The sequence below is a fragment of the Alosa pseudoharengus genome, unplaced genomic scaffold, assembly GCF_046254945.1.
Source record: "Alosa pseudoharengus isolate Yale_2024_CS ecotype anadromous, Long Island Sound unplaced genomic scaffold, YU_APseudo_1.1 YU_APseudo_1.1_scf_7, whole genome shotgun sequence".
Taxonomy (NCBI): Eukaryota; Metazoa; Chordata; class Actinopteri; order Clupeiformes; family Clupeidae; genus Alosa; species Alosa pseudoharengus.
In genome coordinates, this window is record NW_027468859.1 from 39157919 (window position 1) to 39173570 (window position 15652).

At 42.4% G+C, this 15652-nt stretch overlaps 1 protein-coding gene across 1 annotated transcript in view; it reads left to right on the top strand.

The window, feature by feature from the left end:
* nt5dc1 (5'-nucleotidase domain containing 1) overlaps positions 1-15652 on the top strand; it is a 51330-nt gene that overhangs the window by 18203 nt on the left and 17475 nt on the right. Inside the window, exons 7-8 of the mRNA XM_076273161.1 lie at positions 13299-13473; positions 15505-15602. Of these exons, the coding sequence (XP_076129276.1) occupies positions 13299-13473; positions 15505-15602 (273 nt within the window). The remainder of the gene's footprint in view (positions 1-13298; positions 13474-15504; positions 15603-15652) is intronic.

Here is a 15652-nt window from a genome sequence, read left to right on the forward strand (position 1 = left end):
GGCTAAGAATGGTTTGCATTGAAAATATACTGGTCTTTTTATTGGGTATTGGAAAAGGGGTGGAGATAGGTGATGCAAGTGCATAATGTTGAATTAATTTGATATAGACTCAACTAGATCCTAAAGAATTATAATCATTTTTGCCGAAGGCCAATACCTCTGTTCAAGTTTTCAATAACGAAACCATGTCTTGTAAGACCACTGCTATGCAAAGATGCAAATCAGGAATAGGTAGGCTAAAAATGTATAAGGACCAATGTTGACCTGATATTAGATTAGATGATACGAAATGGCTGCACAGCAGTATTGTATACAATTGTATTGTAATACATTGTGTACAACATTTACAACTTTGTATATGTGGGATTACCTAGGCAAATTGTAAAGATTGTTATCATTTGGTGATTTGGAACTGGTTTGGAACTGGGTTATGCTGTGGAAATTGTAGCATTTTTGTGTCTGTCTGTGTTCATAGTGTATTTGCAGTAGGCCCCACACCACAGTGTTGATAGATTAGGGGATTTAGTACACAAGATGTACACATTGTTGGGAAAGACAGCCTCTCCCAGAGGCAGGAAGGGAACCATTTGGGTCACTGTGCATCAGATATTCTCCTATCAGTGCAAATGGCAAGTGAGGGGTAGTCCTTAGTATCAAAATACCTGTTAGCTTCAGTAGACATATTATAATATTTTATTTTTATTTTTATGGGGTGAACCATATGGTTCACCTATTTGTGGGTTGATGTCAGTTTAGGACGAAACCGTTAATTTATAGTCAGTGTCAATTTCAAATAGCTTAATTCTTGTCAGGGTGGGAATGTACACAGTTGTTTCTCAGAATGTAAATAGTGTGGTAATTGTGTTTGTGTTTTGGTCTGTGTTGTGTTGCGTCTGAGATAAGTCCTGACATTTTGTTTTGCTTTGTAATAGCAACAGCCTCTTAACTCACTCTTCAAAGCCAAATCGACCAGCAAGGCCTTTCAAGGTTAGGCCTTAGGTTGTCATACTTCTAAAGCATTTTCTACGTTTGTTTTGGGAGGTATTTATTTGTGAGGAGGGAGAGGTGAAGTTTGTTTTCCCAAACTAGGCAGGATTTCATTCTGTTTACATTTGTACGGTCTCTCTGTAGTTTTGTCATGCAACTGCTGTATGTTTGTGTTAAATATCAACATGGTATGTTTTCGCCATTTCTTGCCATTGATGGTGTGATTCTCCCATGCATTTAGCAGCCCGTCTAAAGTCTGAAAATGAAGGCCAAGGATCTGTTAATGAGTTTTATGCCTTTCTTGTATAATAATTGTGAAGCTTGGCAGCAGATGAAGGGGCTTGTGCTTGTACCCACCCTTCATTTCCCTCCCTTTTTTCAATGGCAGTATGTGTGTTTCTGCTTCATGTTTTATTTGCTTTGCCCCTAACACTTAAATAGCACAGCCCACGATTAAGTTGATCTGTGTGTTTTTACTGTTGGGGAGAATGGCTTATTCCAGAAATCCGATAACAGTGCACAGATCACACTTGCGTTTCAGTATTTTATAATCCAGGCTTTGTCATGGTCAGTTCCAAGGAGTGTGTTATAATGACACATCTAAGCTCAGCAGGCTGTAATTTGACTGAAAGTGTCTAGTGGAGAAGACTGCCTTTGTGATGTTCCTTTCTTGACGTTCCAGAATTATCATTCCTGTTCTTTTATGGTTTGCTGCTGTCGTCACCTACAGTACCTCAGTATGCAATTGTAGAAGTTTGCACTTTGTTTTAAAAAATCCTTTAACTAAGGCTCCTGCAACTAAACACAAATCTCTACCCATAGGTGAAGGATGGGATTCATGTATATAGCTTCTACGCAAACATCCTTGAAATGTCTCCTTGGACATTTGTTGGCCTTGTTTGAAATTGAGTTTGCACAGTCAGAATTCCAGTTCTTTCTCTTGGGGTAACATTGTGGAAACACTGTCAACTTTGCTTCTAGGGCTACTGAATATTCGGCGAGTAAAAAATAGATAGAAAATGGGACTCCCATCTCATTTCTGATGACTCCCCAGGAACTGATGCTGGTGGATGCCTATCCTGCATTGTGTTTCCTGGACCCAAACTTGCAGCCAATGAGGCAGGGGAATGGGAGGCTAAAACCCCTCAGCACTAGCGTCTATTGCTAACACGTCTTTCAAGGAGTCAAGAGGGAGGTTTAGTCAGTGTACAGTGCTCTACTGGCTGACTGATGTTACACTCACCCCCCAAAACATCACTCCCATCCGGTTCACGTCACCATTGCACCCTGTGTCGTGTAAACACACTCGTCTGGACTTGGACTCGCATCCTCAGAGGCTCAGAATGGGAGGCGGGAGTGCTAACAAGGAGGCTAAAGCCCATGGTGCTAGAGTGTGTCGCTAGCACGCCTCTTACGCTGTCAGGAGGGAGGTTTACTCATTGTGCAGAACCAGCTGCCTACTGTTGCACGTGGGTCAGACATTTGGACCACTTCTTTAGCTAATTTAGCAAGGGAGACTTAATTACATTTCCGTGCATTTAAACCTGTGTTACTCCTTTGAAATGCATGATTTATGACTAGCTGATGTCGTGAGCCTCTAATCTAAGATATCATAGACCGATTGCAGACATTTTACTTATATGTCTCTGTTTTGTGTAACACCATTTTAATCCCCTGATGGCTTACATGGAGATAAAATAAAATTGTTATTCATTCCTGTTTACAATAGAGATTTTTAACCATTTTATTTTATTTTATAATTTTATTGCCAAGTTTTTCTTTTCTTTTTCCACACAAGAAAAAACAGAACAGGGAATTTGACTTGGTGAAATGGTGGGAAATAAGGATATAATATATACTTCTGAAATGTATTTCCCACATTAATTCTGCATTATGATCGCATTACGGGGATCACAGTAAGATTAATCTCAATTGCATCCAATTCGAGGTACTAGGCTTTTGGAGAATGCTAGACCCACCCAGGCATACTGATGTCTAGCTTGGGTTTGTGTAATGACAGATGGCTAAGTCCACACTTTCCCCTCAAAGAGGGCATGACTGTGCAACTGGCGTCAGCGGCTCCCTGCATCACCCCACATGGGTATCCCAGAAACCACTCTTGTGTTTCTTCATTGCCATGCATTGTTCATTTCTCATGTGGCCAATTCCTTTATTTGACTTTTTGTTTGTGTAGTGGTAGTCATTACAACAAGCATCAGGTCAGTTGTGGTAAGGCAAAGTTATAGATAGTAAAAGAAAACACTTAACCACCCAAATTGCAATGTATTTAGTGTTAACCAGATAATTTCATCCATGAAGGATTTTTACTTTAAATTAGAAATAACTCTCCTTAATGTTTGACAACTATGATAAAATGCCCCTATTTCCAGTCTGGTCTTTTCCCAGGGCTTTTCATTATGTTGCGTTGTATCAGAGTATGGTTGTAGAAAGCTGCTCTGTGCCACGTTCACTAAAGACAGAAAAGAAAGGAGAGAGACTCAGAGAGGGAAAGTGAGTGGTTGGACAAGAAAAGAACAGTTTTGATGTCAGTTTGTGATGCTGAGTCACCAAACAGGGTCATTCATATGGCAGGCCACTCCAATGGAAAGGCATAATCGTGATCCGTCTGACTCGTCATAGCAAGGCAGGCAGGCAGGGAGCTTGTGGCCACTCAGTGGGCCTGCTGCAGAGTGTCTGCTGTGGAGCTCGTCCTCACAAAGAGACACAAAGTTTGGAGGGAAATTCTAGAGCAGACAGACGGTCACATGATTTGGGCTTGACCACCCCCAATGCAGGGGGTGCAGGTGGAGCGCCATCAATCAAAGAATTGACATCAGAGCACATCTTATACTTATTGCCACCATTGGTCATAAATCCTGCCGTTTGTCACACACAACGGAAGAAAATAGTGGCTGGTGCCCCATAGGCTGCTCTTTGCGGTACTGTTTCTAAATTTGGCTCGATTTTAAAGATTGAGTGGTTTCCCCAATGTGAAAACATGTGCAGAGTGGAAATGGGTGAAGGTTAAGTAAGGTAAGGCATTTTTAGAAAACACACACAAGATTATAGTTCTCAGTGTGAGGATATGTGCTTCATTGACTCTGTTTGCTGAGCATTCAACCGTTGTGCACGCTAAATGAGTACATGGCCCTGGATTGGCATAAGAAATGTAGTCACTTGAATAGAGTCGTTTTAACTGAACTTAGTCCAACAACTTGTACCTCTCTACCTTAGAGGTGTTCTGCGATCTTCAGTAACATTATAGGAGTTTTTGGTAGTATCAAGACTTCAGCTTGGGCTTTGGGAATGATGCAAGGCAGTTAGCTCTTTTTTAGCCCTGCCTGTGGTTGAAAATGGTTCTGGTCTGGAGGATAATTTCCTGTTGATCTCTCCATTCTGTGATCGCTCTTTAAATGGGACTGTGTTTCTGCATGGTGTGCCTCTCTCAGTCTGTCTGGTTGAAATAAGGAAGGCTTGTGGAGAAGCCTCCCTTTGACATGAGACATTGGGACAGTCTCCTGTATCCAAGAGTTTTGGTTAACTTAGCTCAGAGCTGCAGAACGTTTGGGTGTGTCTGTTTGGAAGAGGGAGTTGAGGGAGCTTGTCTCTTACGCAGGTGAAATTGCTCTGATGTTCAGTAGGACGTTCTTGGATAAAAAAAAAAAAATTTTGTGAGAATGGTTTGAAACTAGATGTACCGCGTAGCGGTACAAAATATGACCGCCGCTCAGTCCTGCACATCCATTCCGCGAAAATAAATCATATTAATGAATTTGTCTCCATCTTCTACTCCATTCCCCACTCTTGAAACTTTTGTGTATGCTTGTTTGAAATGTGTGTTTGCACACATTCCGCACACAAAGTAGCCTACTGGCGCTGCAAAGGTGAATAGATTTGTTTCTGGGCCAAAAAATCTGTAACATTGTTATAAAACCTTTAAAATCTCTAAACAATCACAAGTAGGGCAGTTCATCACAGTCCATCCATTCCACTGGACTGATGAAAGGTACACCTGTAGGCTACATTGTATTTGGGAAAAGCAGAAGGTAGCAGCATAATGTATTTATTTATTTATTATTAAACAAAACAATCCCTGTCAGTTCCATGCAGTTTTCAACAGCTATCAAGAAGAGAGGTCATGTCATGGATTTTTCTGAATGTTTCTTCTTCTACATATGCATAAGTTTAGTCATCTAGTTCAAATGATATTCAGCTTTATTGTCAATGCACAAATGAAATACCAGTAGTCTAAAACAAAATGCCGTTTTTCCCAGTGGTGCAAATAACTGACATGTCCAAAGGGCCTTCATGAAATGCGTTGCGAGACTGTTCATACACATTTTAACGGGCAAAGTTGAAGAGCTACTCTTCGTTATTGTTTGTGCAAATAATATGCTGATTCATGTTCCCTTGCATTTTGCAACCATGAGGTCAATGGTTAAGCTCAATCTTTTGACGCAATCTTTTGATTTTCACCCAGCCTAGTCCATGGTAGGCGCCCGATAGAAATATTGTTTAATTTTGCGATTGAGATATCCACGCACTGGCGCCCCCCCTGCGACGTGTTCGCCCCCCGGTTTTAGAGCTATTCTAAATGCAAAAATGCATAGAGGGAGTTATGACAAAACCGTGACTGTTAACAAACTATAAGCTATATAAGGTAGGCCCTATGCTAGGCCTATTACACAACACAAATTGTCGCTGGGCTATGCTGGCGACCCAAATAAAATCTCCGTTGGAACCAATGGCTTACACCTTACAGTATCAAGCTGCCACCTCTTGGCGAAAAAGTTAATAGTTTTGCATATCAGTAGTAATACATTTCACGTAGCTGTGAATCACGGAAAGGGCGAATGAAGTGGACACTTCTAAACGGAACCCAACCCACTGTACAGTAGCTCAAGGTCTGTGGCTAAAGCAGCCATAATGAAAGCGTTATCATTGTTTGGATACTTCACACACACGTGTTTTTTTAATCGCATAGACTACAACTACCAAGCTGGAATCAAAGCACATCGACTCCCCTCTCACACCCTAAACACGCACTTCGAACAAACAAAAAGCGCCTCAGTCTCACGGAATAGCCATAGGCAAAACTGTATCTGACCCTTGTAACGTTGGTACTAAATCATTCATCGCAAAGAATGATTTTTGTAGCACGTGCAACAAATATGTGTAGGTACAGCCCTGCCCTGAATACATCTCAACGTGCGCTCTAAAACATCTGGTTTAAATGGAGATTGTAGATCATCACGGGATCATAGACAGGTTATCTTTCAGGTAGCCTATATATTTTCCATTAAAAACCATCACGTAGCGAACGTGTTGTGGCTAACTCACTTAGCTCCTGTTAGTAGCCTAGGTTATGGTCATAAGCAAATGAGATGACAGTCGAAAGATACAATTAGTGCTGTTATCGATTTGCTTGGTAGCTTATAAACGCATTTATGGTTTTCTACAAATACATCAATAATCAAATTGGCCTCCATCACTCAACCATGCTAACGGTAACATTATTTTACCTACGTTCTGCTATTGATAGGATTAACGTAGCCTACCTGCAGTAAAAAACAAGCATGTCCGATAAACATTCTCAGATTTATTTCGGCTTCAAGAGGAAATGGGAATTACATGTCATGCAGAAATCATCCTACCCTTAGACGTTCTCTGCGGTAAACTACTGTAGCCTACAGTCTTGTCCTTGTAGGAAGCATAGTGTCTTTCCAACCCATTTAAGATTAACTTCCAACAAAATTACGTCTCACTGCAACGATGCGCCATCTAGTGGACAAACGACTACTTATCGCCAATACTGGAAATGCAGCCATGATGATGATGATGAATATTTATTTTGGTTTTCTTTTAATCCTACTGAATTTGTAATTATGTATCGGCCGTTCTAATACCGATAGTATGTGGGTGCCTGTGTGTGTGTGTGCATGTGTATATGTGTGCACCACCATCTACAGGCCAATGAGTGTAGAGTCACTAAATGTACACATAACTTAATTTTTTAGACCCCCCCATGGATGAAATTCTACGAAACTTGGCATACCCCCAGAGAATGTCAGGTTAATCATACACATACAATTTGGTGCAGTTCTGAACGTCTTTACTGAAGAGAGGGGCGATTAAAGCAGAATGATATTGCATTTTCATTTTTTACCGGGGGGGTGCAAATCACAAATGAGTGATTATGGGCTAAGTTGATGTGGGCCCTTGAGACCAACATACCATAAAAATTTATTCATCCTCGGTGCCACGGTTCAGGTAGTTATTGAGGAAAAACTGCATTTTTTGGGTTTCGGGGGGCCCAGCGCGGAGGGGGAGTGGCCCCCGGGGACCAAACGAAATTTTTCCGTAAAAGTCTAGTGGGGCTACATACCCACCAAATTTCATGTGCCCTGGTGTTTCGGTGCCCCGGGTATCGTTGACCAAAATTTCAGGAAGTAGATGACGGGAAAAAAAAAAAAAAAAAAAAAAAAAAAAAACTTTGACAATCCCTATATGACCGCTTCGCTAGCTTCGCTAGCGGCGGTCATAATAATTTCCTGTAAATGCTTCTCCACCTTCAAAAAATCGTCAGCACTTGTCCATTTACCAATCGTGGGTGGTCAAGGGAAATTGCCTCTGTGCTTTACAAAAAGTGCAAATTATGTTTTTGTAAAGCTGGACATTTTTTCAGCTTTGATTCTCATGGAACATGCAGTCCAGTTAGCCGGGCAGGATAAGATCTGCTGTGGAACGGTGTCCACCCAAAGACTGCCGGCTCTCTTTCTCCTCTCCTCTCCCCATATGCGTGCCCCTCAGTTTTGACCATCTGTTGTCTGGAGGATGTTTAACTCAGGAGGAAATGGGAATAGAAAGAGACACTGCAGAAATGACCCTCAGTCCCAGTAATGTTATTTATTTGAGAAAATCTCATTAAATCAATGAAAAAAATAAAATTATTATTATAATTAAACACTAACCTGTGTACGTTGCATATCATTTTTCTTGCAATTACGTCAGCATATGGAGCTCCAATAATTTATTCATTGTTGTGACATGTTTCATTTTGCACCTTTGCATTTGCGTACTGTATGTGTGTGATGGAGAGGAGACAGATAGAGACAACGAGAGTAGAGAGGGAGGCCACATGAAATAGTGTAGAGTGAAGGAAACTATAAACACCCAACAGCACCACCTGCTGGACATGCTGTGTACGACGGCGTATGAAAATAGATCATAGTTCTCTATTGATTTCTGTTCCGAGTTTCTGCAAGATTATTCCTCCAGTTTAAACACATCCGGTCCAGTGGGCAAGGGGATAACCAGTAACCTGACTGATTTCCTTTTTTTTTTTAAATCAGGGCAACAGTTTTCACATTACATTATGTGCTTACATAATTGCAAAAGGTTCTTGACTGTTGTAGAAAGAAATGGCTGATCTTTAATGCAATATCTACATTGCCCATTATCAGCAACCATTCATCCAATGTTGCAAGGCACATACTAATCTGATATCATTTTAAAAAGCTACTGAGAAAACATTGGAGAACCCGTTTGCAACTACAGTATGTAAGCACATAATGTAATCTGAAAACTGCTGCCCTGATTAAAAAAACAAAAAACAATGCAACTGATCTCAGCTGGTATTCTGTCTATAATGTAGTGGAATGGACATTTCTAAGTGACCCCAAACTTTTGACCAGTAATGTAGTTGTTAAATATTTTCAGGTATTCTGCAACTAGAGTCTTGCATGACCTCTAGGGGGTGAGAGCTTGTCATAGAGTGTACATCTGACAGTGACTGGCAAAGATCCACTCAGCACATGATATACTCACTTAGCTCTACAATTCCATTGCCAAGCATCCTCACTTCTGTCATATGTGGCTCATACCAGTATCCTCTCATGACAAACAGCAGTGACAAGCTCTCATCATGGAGTCAGCAGAGAGAACATTGCATTGGTAGCAGCACTATGCATACTAGATAATTAGGGTAGGAACTATAGAACCTCCAGAGACAGTTAAATATTCACTTTTAAAAATGTGATTATCTTCCCGCTAAATGACAAATGTCAGTCAAATTCACTGTCCATTCAATAGTAAATCATTATTTTGTGTCTGAAATTTACCATCTATTTATTTATAGGTACTCTTGATCCCTTGAGGGAAATTTGGTCTCTGCATTTATCCCATCCGTAAATTAGGGAAACACACAGTGAGGTGAAGTACACACTAATCCGGAGCAGTGAGCTGCCTGCTACAACGGCGCTCGGGGAGCAGGGTTTAGGTGCCTTGCTCAAGGGCATTTCAGCCATGGATGTGGGCATGGGAGAGCAGTGCTCAACCACTTCCCCCGCCCACATTTTTTCATACTGGTTGGCCGGCAACCCTCCGGTATCAAGCCCGAAGCCCTAACCAGTAGGCCACGGCTGCCCCAAAGAATAACATAAGGACAACACACATTCATTAACATTTCTGTAAATGTTCAAGTGTTAGCCAGCCAGCTAATTATCAATTGTAGTCGTTTGGCAAGATGTTATGAAATCATCAATTAACTTGTTCTTAAATGCCAAGTTAATAATAATAAAATATATTTTACAAAAGCACATGAAAAGAGCAATACAGGACTGGCCATCAACCATGTAGATAAAAACAAAAGCACATACACAAGGAGGAGCACACAAACGTTCATACAACCCTCACAGATCCAACATAAAGCATCAACAGACACTCCTAGAATGTTCACACAGCCACACAGTGATGATAAGACACGTGTTTTCTGTCTAATACCTTGAGAGCTTGCTTGTAAAGTGAGAGAATGGTCTTCAGAGTTTTTGCCTGAGTCCAGCTCGTCATGCAGTTTGTTAGGTGTGGATGATCATGGCATTCATGTACAGTTTTGCTGTTGTTGTTGTCAGACAGTTTCTTATATATCTAACATTTGCCAGATTATATTTCGTAGTTTGCATAACCTTTCACTTGTTTTTTGAAAGATAAATTGGAGTCAAGAATAATATCTACATATTTAATATGTGGGACTGTTTGAATTAAACATGTAAACTATATTTTTGAGTGTGAGTCAACCTGCCATTTATGCACATGTGTCATTGTTGCCACTTTTATCAGCATTTGGCTGGTGACTGGTGCTAATTTCAGTCCCTGCCTACAGACTTTAGATGTGCATTTCATATTTTAACAATGATGTCCACTGGATTTTATCTTTTTTAAAACACATGAAACATAATCAAGAAAAAGCAATACTCCAATGGTTTAATTGTGTTTCGAACACAAAATGTCTGTGTGAAATTGTGTGTCTGTTGTGGCCTATTTGCATTGCACTTCATATACTGTATTTAGTGCATTAGTTTAGATGCAACACCCAGTTGTCCAGAAGAGGGCATCATTTCTGCCTGTACTTTACCATCCTGTCGTGACTTGGCAAATGCAGTCGCTTTGGTCACAACCTGAATTAGAGAGCCAATATGTCAGAATGAATATAACATAGTGTATGTGATACATTTCTAAACAGATTGTTTTGTCATTTCGAACAGGGCTAAGTGACACACACGTGTGGTTATGGATACATTGAAATATCTATACTTTTTTTAGTATGTTTTGCACTATTTTTGGGCTGTCATTCCTCCCGCAAATCCATGGTTAGTTCTACTATTTTAAATTGAAGGTTTTTTGAAAACAGTGTCTTTATACAGTATATAGTCATCTGGATTCAATACCATATGTGCTCAGTTAGCTGAACTAGATAAACACTGATCTAATGAGCTGCTGAAAATAATGTATAATTAGAGTTAGAATGGGGTCATCAGAATCCTTCATTGCTTGCATCTCATCATCACAATGTCTTCACCATATCATTGTTCTGTTATGAATGTTGCTTTAAGTGGTTTTGCTGGACAGTGAGCTACTAATTCAGATTTTTGTCACCAAGGCACAGCCATCTTTGATCAAGGCAGATGATGACGTTCCCGGAATGGTTCAGCTTCTGTTATACTTTTTTGAATTATACATTTCACATTTCACATTGTTCCAGGTGACAATATGATGTTAATATCTATGTGCATACAATAAGATAATTTCAAAACAGTTGATACATTTAGCGGAATAATCGCTCATTTATCACGCAAGATTGGCCTCTCCATATCCATATGGGGGCGACGGACACAAAGTGCGTCCAGATTCACATCCATTCTTCTCTGTTGCGTTGCTCATGGAGGACGCATTACACAGATACCACATGAATTGTAACACTTCACTCAACACTTGAACAACCCATTATATCAAAATAATGATTTCCAAATACAATGATTACCAAATGCAATGATGTAAAGCATTCTTCTGTACGTTTAGCCGTTCCCAAGTAATCCGGTTCTGAAATTGGCCTGTTTGTCCAAACTTTCGAGCTCCATTGAACTGTACAATGTTAAACTCATGCTAAACAACCTTGTGATCCCACACCATGGCAAAAACAAAGGCGTACTAGGTAACCAATTTAACGTAAAAGCGTGCTTTTTTTTTGCTTTCTTTTATTAATTGTTTTTTATTTTGGTATAATGAAATAATGAATTGATGCTATAAATACTGTATGTATTTATCTCACCGTTGCATTTCTACTTTAAGCTGCCCAATAGTGTTGAAGTGTACAGTATTTGTTCTGCCACCAGAGAGCAGTGTTCGTAGAGGAATCATCTCCCATTTCTGGTATGTGTGTTATGGGCGGTTTACTGTGGAAAGTGCTAGGGAACACTCCGGCTCCAATCAGACCATTTCTTTGAAGTCACAGATCAGTTAAAGCTGAATCATTTGAAATGACTCTAGTGATTGTGGGAAAGGATTCACAATTCCCTGAGCTTCAGTGTAGAATAAATCCACAGATTTAAGTTTGGCGTCTGCTGTGTCTGAGACCTTTATTGCTTCCTCACCACCACCCCAGCTCATCCTATCACCCTCATGTGGCTGCCTCTCTTTGTATCCCCGTGTACCACATGCCCACACCACCATGTCCACCATGTTTGCAGCTAGGAGGCCACGTGCTTGTGGTGCAGAGGAGTGTAGGAGACTGTGTGGTAATGCTGGTGAGTGTGTGGTAGTGTACCAGGTGAGCTCCAGGTGGCCTCCTGTGCCCTGTGCTGCATGGTGCTCATGTGGGTGTGCTCCCTGCTCTCTGAAGTCTTTTCTCCCTCGACTTATGAAAATAGACGTGTCCCACTTCTCACATACGGTCCACATTCTTCCTCCCCTGTGTAAACCCCAACGCACTTCCTGTGCTGGTAGCTTTATGTTGTTCGAGGGAGAGTATGGCTTCGCCTCTTTTTCATGTGTCACTTCATCTCTAATTAATTCCAAATGTTGACCTCAGTTTTACTTCACAGGCTGCCTGAGTCTGGTGAGGTAATGTCAGCGAAAGGCTTAGGGAAAATAGCAGACATGTATCAACCCCTGTAAGCCATATACCCATTTTTCACAACACGTTTTTGTTTACCCTGGGTGAAATTTTGGTTTTGTAAAATACTTTTTTAATGTCCCATTTGTGTGAATGAAAGCAAGGATTAAAGCATTTTCTCTTATTTCCTCTTCTAGGCTTCATTGGTATTGTTTTCTTAACAATTAGAGAAATGCAATGGCTTTAGAGTCACGTGGGGTATGAACTGTGAAGTGGAACATCTTCTGCGTATTCTACTCTAATGAACTAAGTGGGTGGATGACGCATCATGCTACTCATAAGGGAGACTCAGAGAACAGTGGGATTCTGTGGAATGTGGGATTTGTTGGTGACTGGAAATTGGCCATAACATGTCTGAATAAGCAAAGAAAATGATTGTAAAATGGCTGACTCTTAACTGACTAACCAAGCTGAAGTAAGCTGACCAGATACATGGGAGTATCCTGCAGTCACACGGCAAATGGTTAGGCTATTAGAGCTCAGTGAGTTACAAAAGTAGACCCTTGCTCCCCGCAGTGTCCAGCATCTGGCCTACACTTTAACATTCTCTTAAAGGCAGCTTCACTGTTATATATGTGAACAGATTACACCGTAAATCTCTCTGTAATACCATAGGAGAAATACATTAGCTACTCTTCATATAGTGCCTTGAATTGGCTTATTCAGCACCTGCTTGGTTTGATTTTATTTGGATTCTCAGTTGAATGGGTATAAGACTTTGTGTGATTGCTAAAAAACACAGTGATTTTTAAAAGATGCACATATGGGACAAGAGTTCAGTTTTGATGCTCTTTGGCTGACTGGCGTGAGACACAGCACTGACGTTGATAGTTCCTTGCTGCTGTTTGCTTGTGTCCATCAGAGGATGCTGGGACGTACTTCCCCTGTGTGAAGCAGAACCCGGGCCGCTACCTGCAGCCCTGTTCGGACTCGGTCAAGGCCTGGCTGCGTCGGATGAAGGACGCGGGCAAGGTGCTGCTCCTCATCACCAGCTCCCACAGCGACTACTGCAGACTGGTGTGTGAGCACATCCTGGGGTGAGTCACCTCCTCCTGCACACAGCCCTCCTCCACCTGGGCTGAGGCTGTCATCAACACTTCACATCTCACACACACACACACACACACACATACACACACACACACACACTCTCTCCTAACCTCCCACCCGTAGCCCACTCTCTTTCACGCCACCACCACCACTTTGAGCGGTTGCTCTTGGGGCCCTGTCCTTTGCCTGTGGCAGTGGCGGTGTTCGCTGTGGTCTGCAGTCTGTTATTAGAGCCTGATCCTACTTACAGTCTTGGCCAGGCTCTCCAGCAGATGTCCCACAGACATGTGGGGTAGTTTATCAGCTCTGTAGCCCCACAGAAGCTCTGTTATATTAAAATGGCCCGCGTCCAGAGTGGTAGTGTGTCCAGCAACCACCTGGCCAGAGGGTCTGCAGCTTGTGTTGTGACAGTGAGGGGGGACTGAGCATTGTTTGTAAGGGAGAGCTGCTCGCGAGCGGAACTCTGGAAAGGGGGAGGCGTTTGTTCTGGACGCCCGCTGGGCCTCTGTGGATTCATGTGGCACAAGCTTTTCCCTCAGCAATTTCCTGTCAAATACCCCGGCCTGGCCGCTCACTGCTCCCCCAGAGGACCCTGCTGCTGCCGCCGCAGCTGCTCCCAGTGTCCCCAGCGTCCCAGTGGCCTCTCACCTCTGGACACGGGCCACCTCACTGTGCGGGCGGGCCGGTGGAATGGGGGCACCCTGTCATGCTGGCGCAGAGGCCTGTTTTCAGAGAACGTGTTAACAAGACGTGGAGACTTAGATTTGTGTCAAGATAAGCTCTGGGTGAAGTACAGGACTCCCAGGCTGGGTCTTGTCCATCTCAGGAGCTGTGAATAAGAGGGCTTTGTTCAGAGCCATACATTGGCCTGTATATGAACCTCTCTGCTGTCACTAAAGCACCAAGTAACTATACCACCACCACCTCCCCTCCACCTTCCCAAGAGGCCTTTCTTCTAAGCTCTTAGCAGCAGGCATGTTCGCCCCGGACCATGTGTAGGAAAGTGTTCAGTCACTCAGCTGGGTCCTGAATCTGTCAGTGAGGCACTGTTTTCCTGGAGCTTGTCAAAGGGCATGCTTCCCGGGAGAGGCCACACTTTCCGAGGTCCCTGAGGTCTGCTAGCCCTGGGCTAGCGAGCAGCAGCTGGGAAGTGTCACACGACCAGGCTGCAGCCACCTCACCTTTGCTGCCCTACTTTCTGACTACCTAATGCCAGCAGAATGTGCACATGTGAACAGCAGTATGCCATTAGCAGAGCTGTGCTGTTCAGTTTTGGGTTATTATTTCTTCCTCTTTGTCCTTCTTCTTCTTCTTCTTCTTTGTCTTCTTTGTCTTCTTCTTCCTCCTCCTCTTTCTCCTCCTCTTTCCCCTCCTCCTCCTCCTTCTCTTGCTGTATTGCCATGTCTTAAGTAATACCTAATCTTGAATCCTGGCAATTGCGGCAGGAATGTTTTGGAAAGTCAAAAACGTATTGCACTTATTCTGGCATTTGTGAATTTGAACCTTTTTTCCCTCCATGTGGCTGTCACAGCTGTGTGATAAAGAGCTTTATGGTCTTTCTCTCGTGACCTGACTTGGCTTCAGCTCCACCTGCCAACGTAAGCCTGCAGTGGAAACATTCTCTTTCCCCTTGACATTTTTGTGAATTTCAACTCTGGGAATAGGGAACTGCAACCATTACCCCGCTGCAACCATCAGGCAACTCCACTTTGAGGAAAAGCCCCGGAGACAGGATGCTACTTCAGCTGTCCAGGGGCATTTGGACGCAGAACTTTAAAACAACAGCCTCGCTTACCCCTGAAGGGCTCAGCATGCAATCTCCAATCCCTTTCCATTATGTTTATGTTAAACACATTCCTGCTGTATTTTGCTTTTTGCTCAAATCCACACTCTTTGTTTTCCATACAGTCATGTTTACATGAGCAGCAGTGCTTTAGTCTGTCCAAGAGGCTGCACTGGCCTAAGTGTGACCTCAGGCTCAGCTATGTTGAATAGTTTTGTACTGTGACTTTTTTCAGGAAAGACTTTGAGGAGCTGTTTGATGTCATTATCACCAATGCCTTGAAGCCTGGCTTCTTCTCACTGGTGCCCCATCAGAGGCCTTTCCGAACACTGGGTGAGTTGCAGTGAGTCCAGCCCAATGACACTACAATCACTTCTATAGAT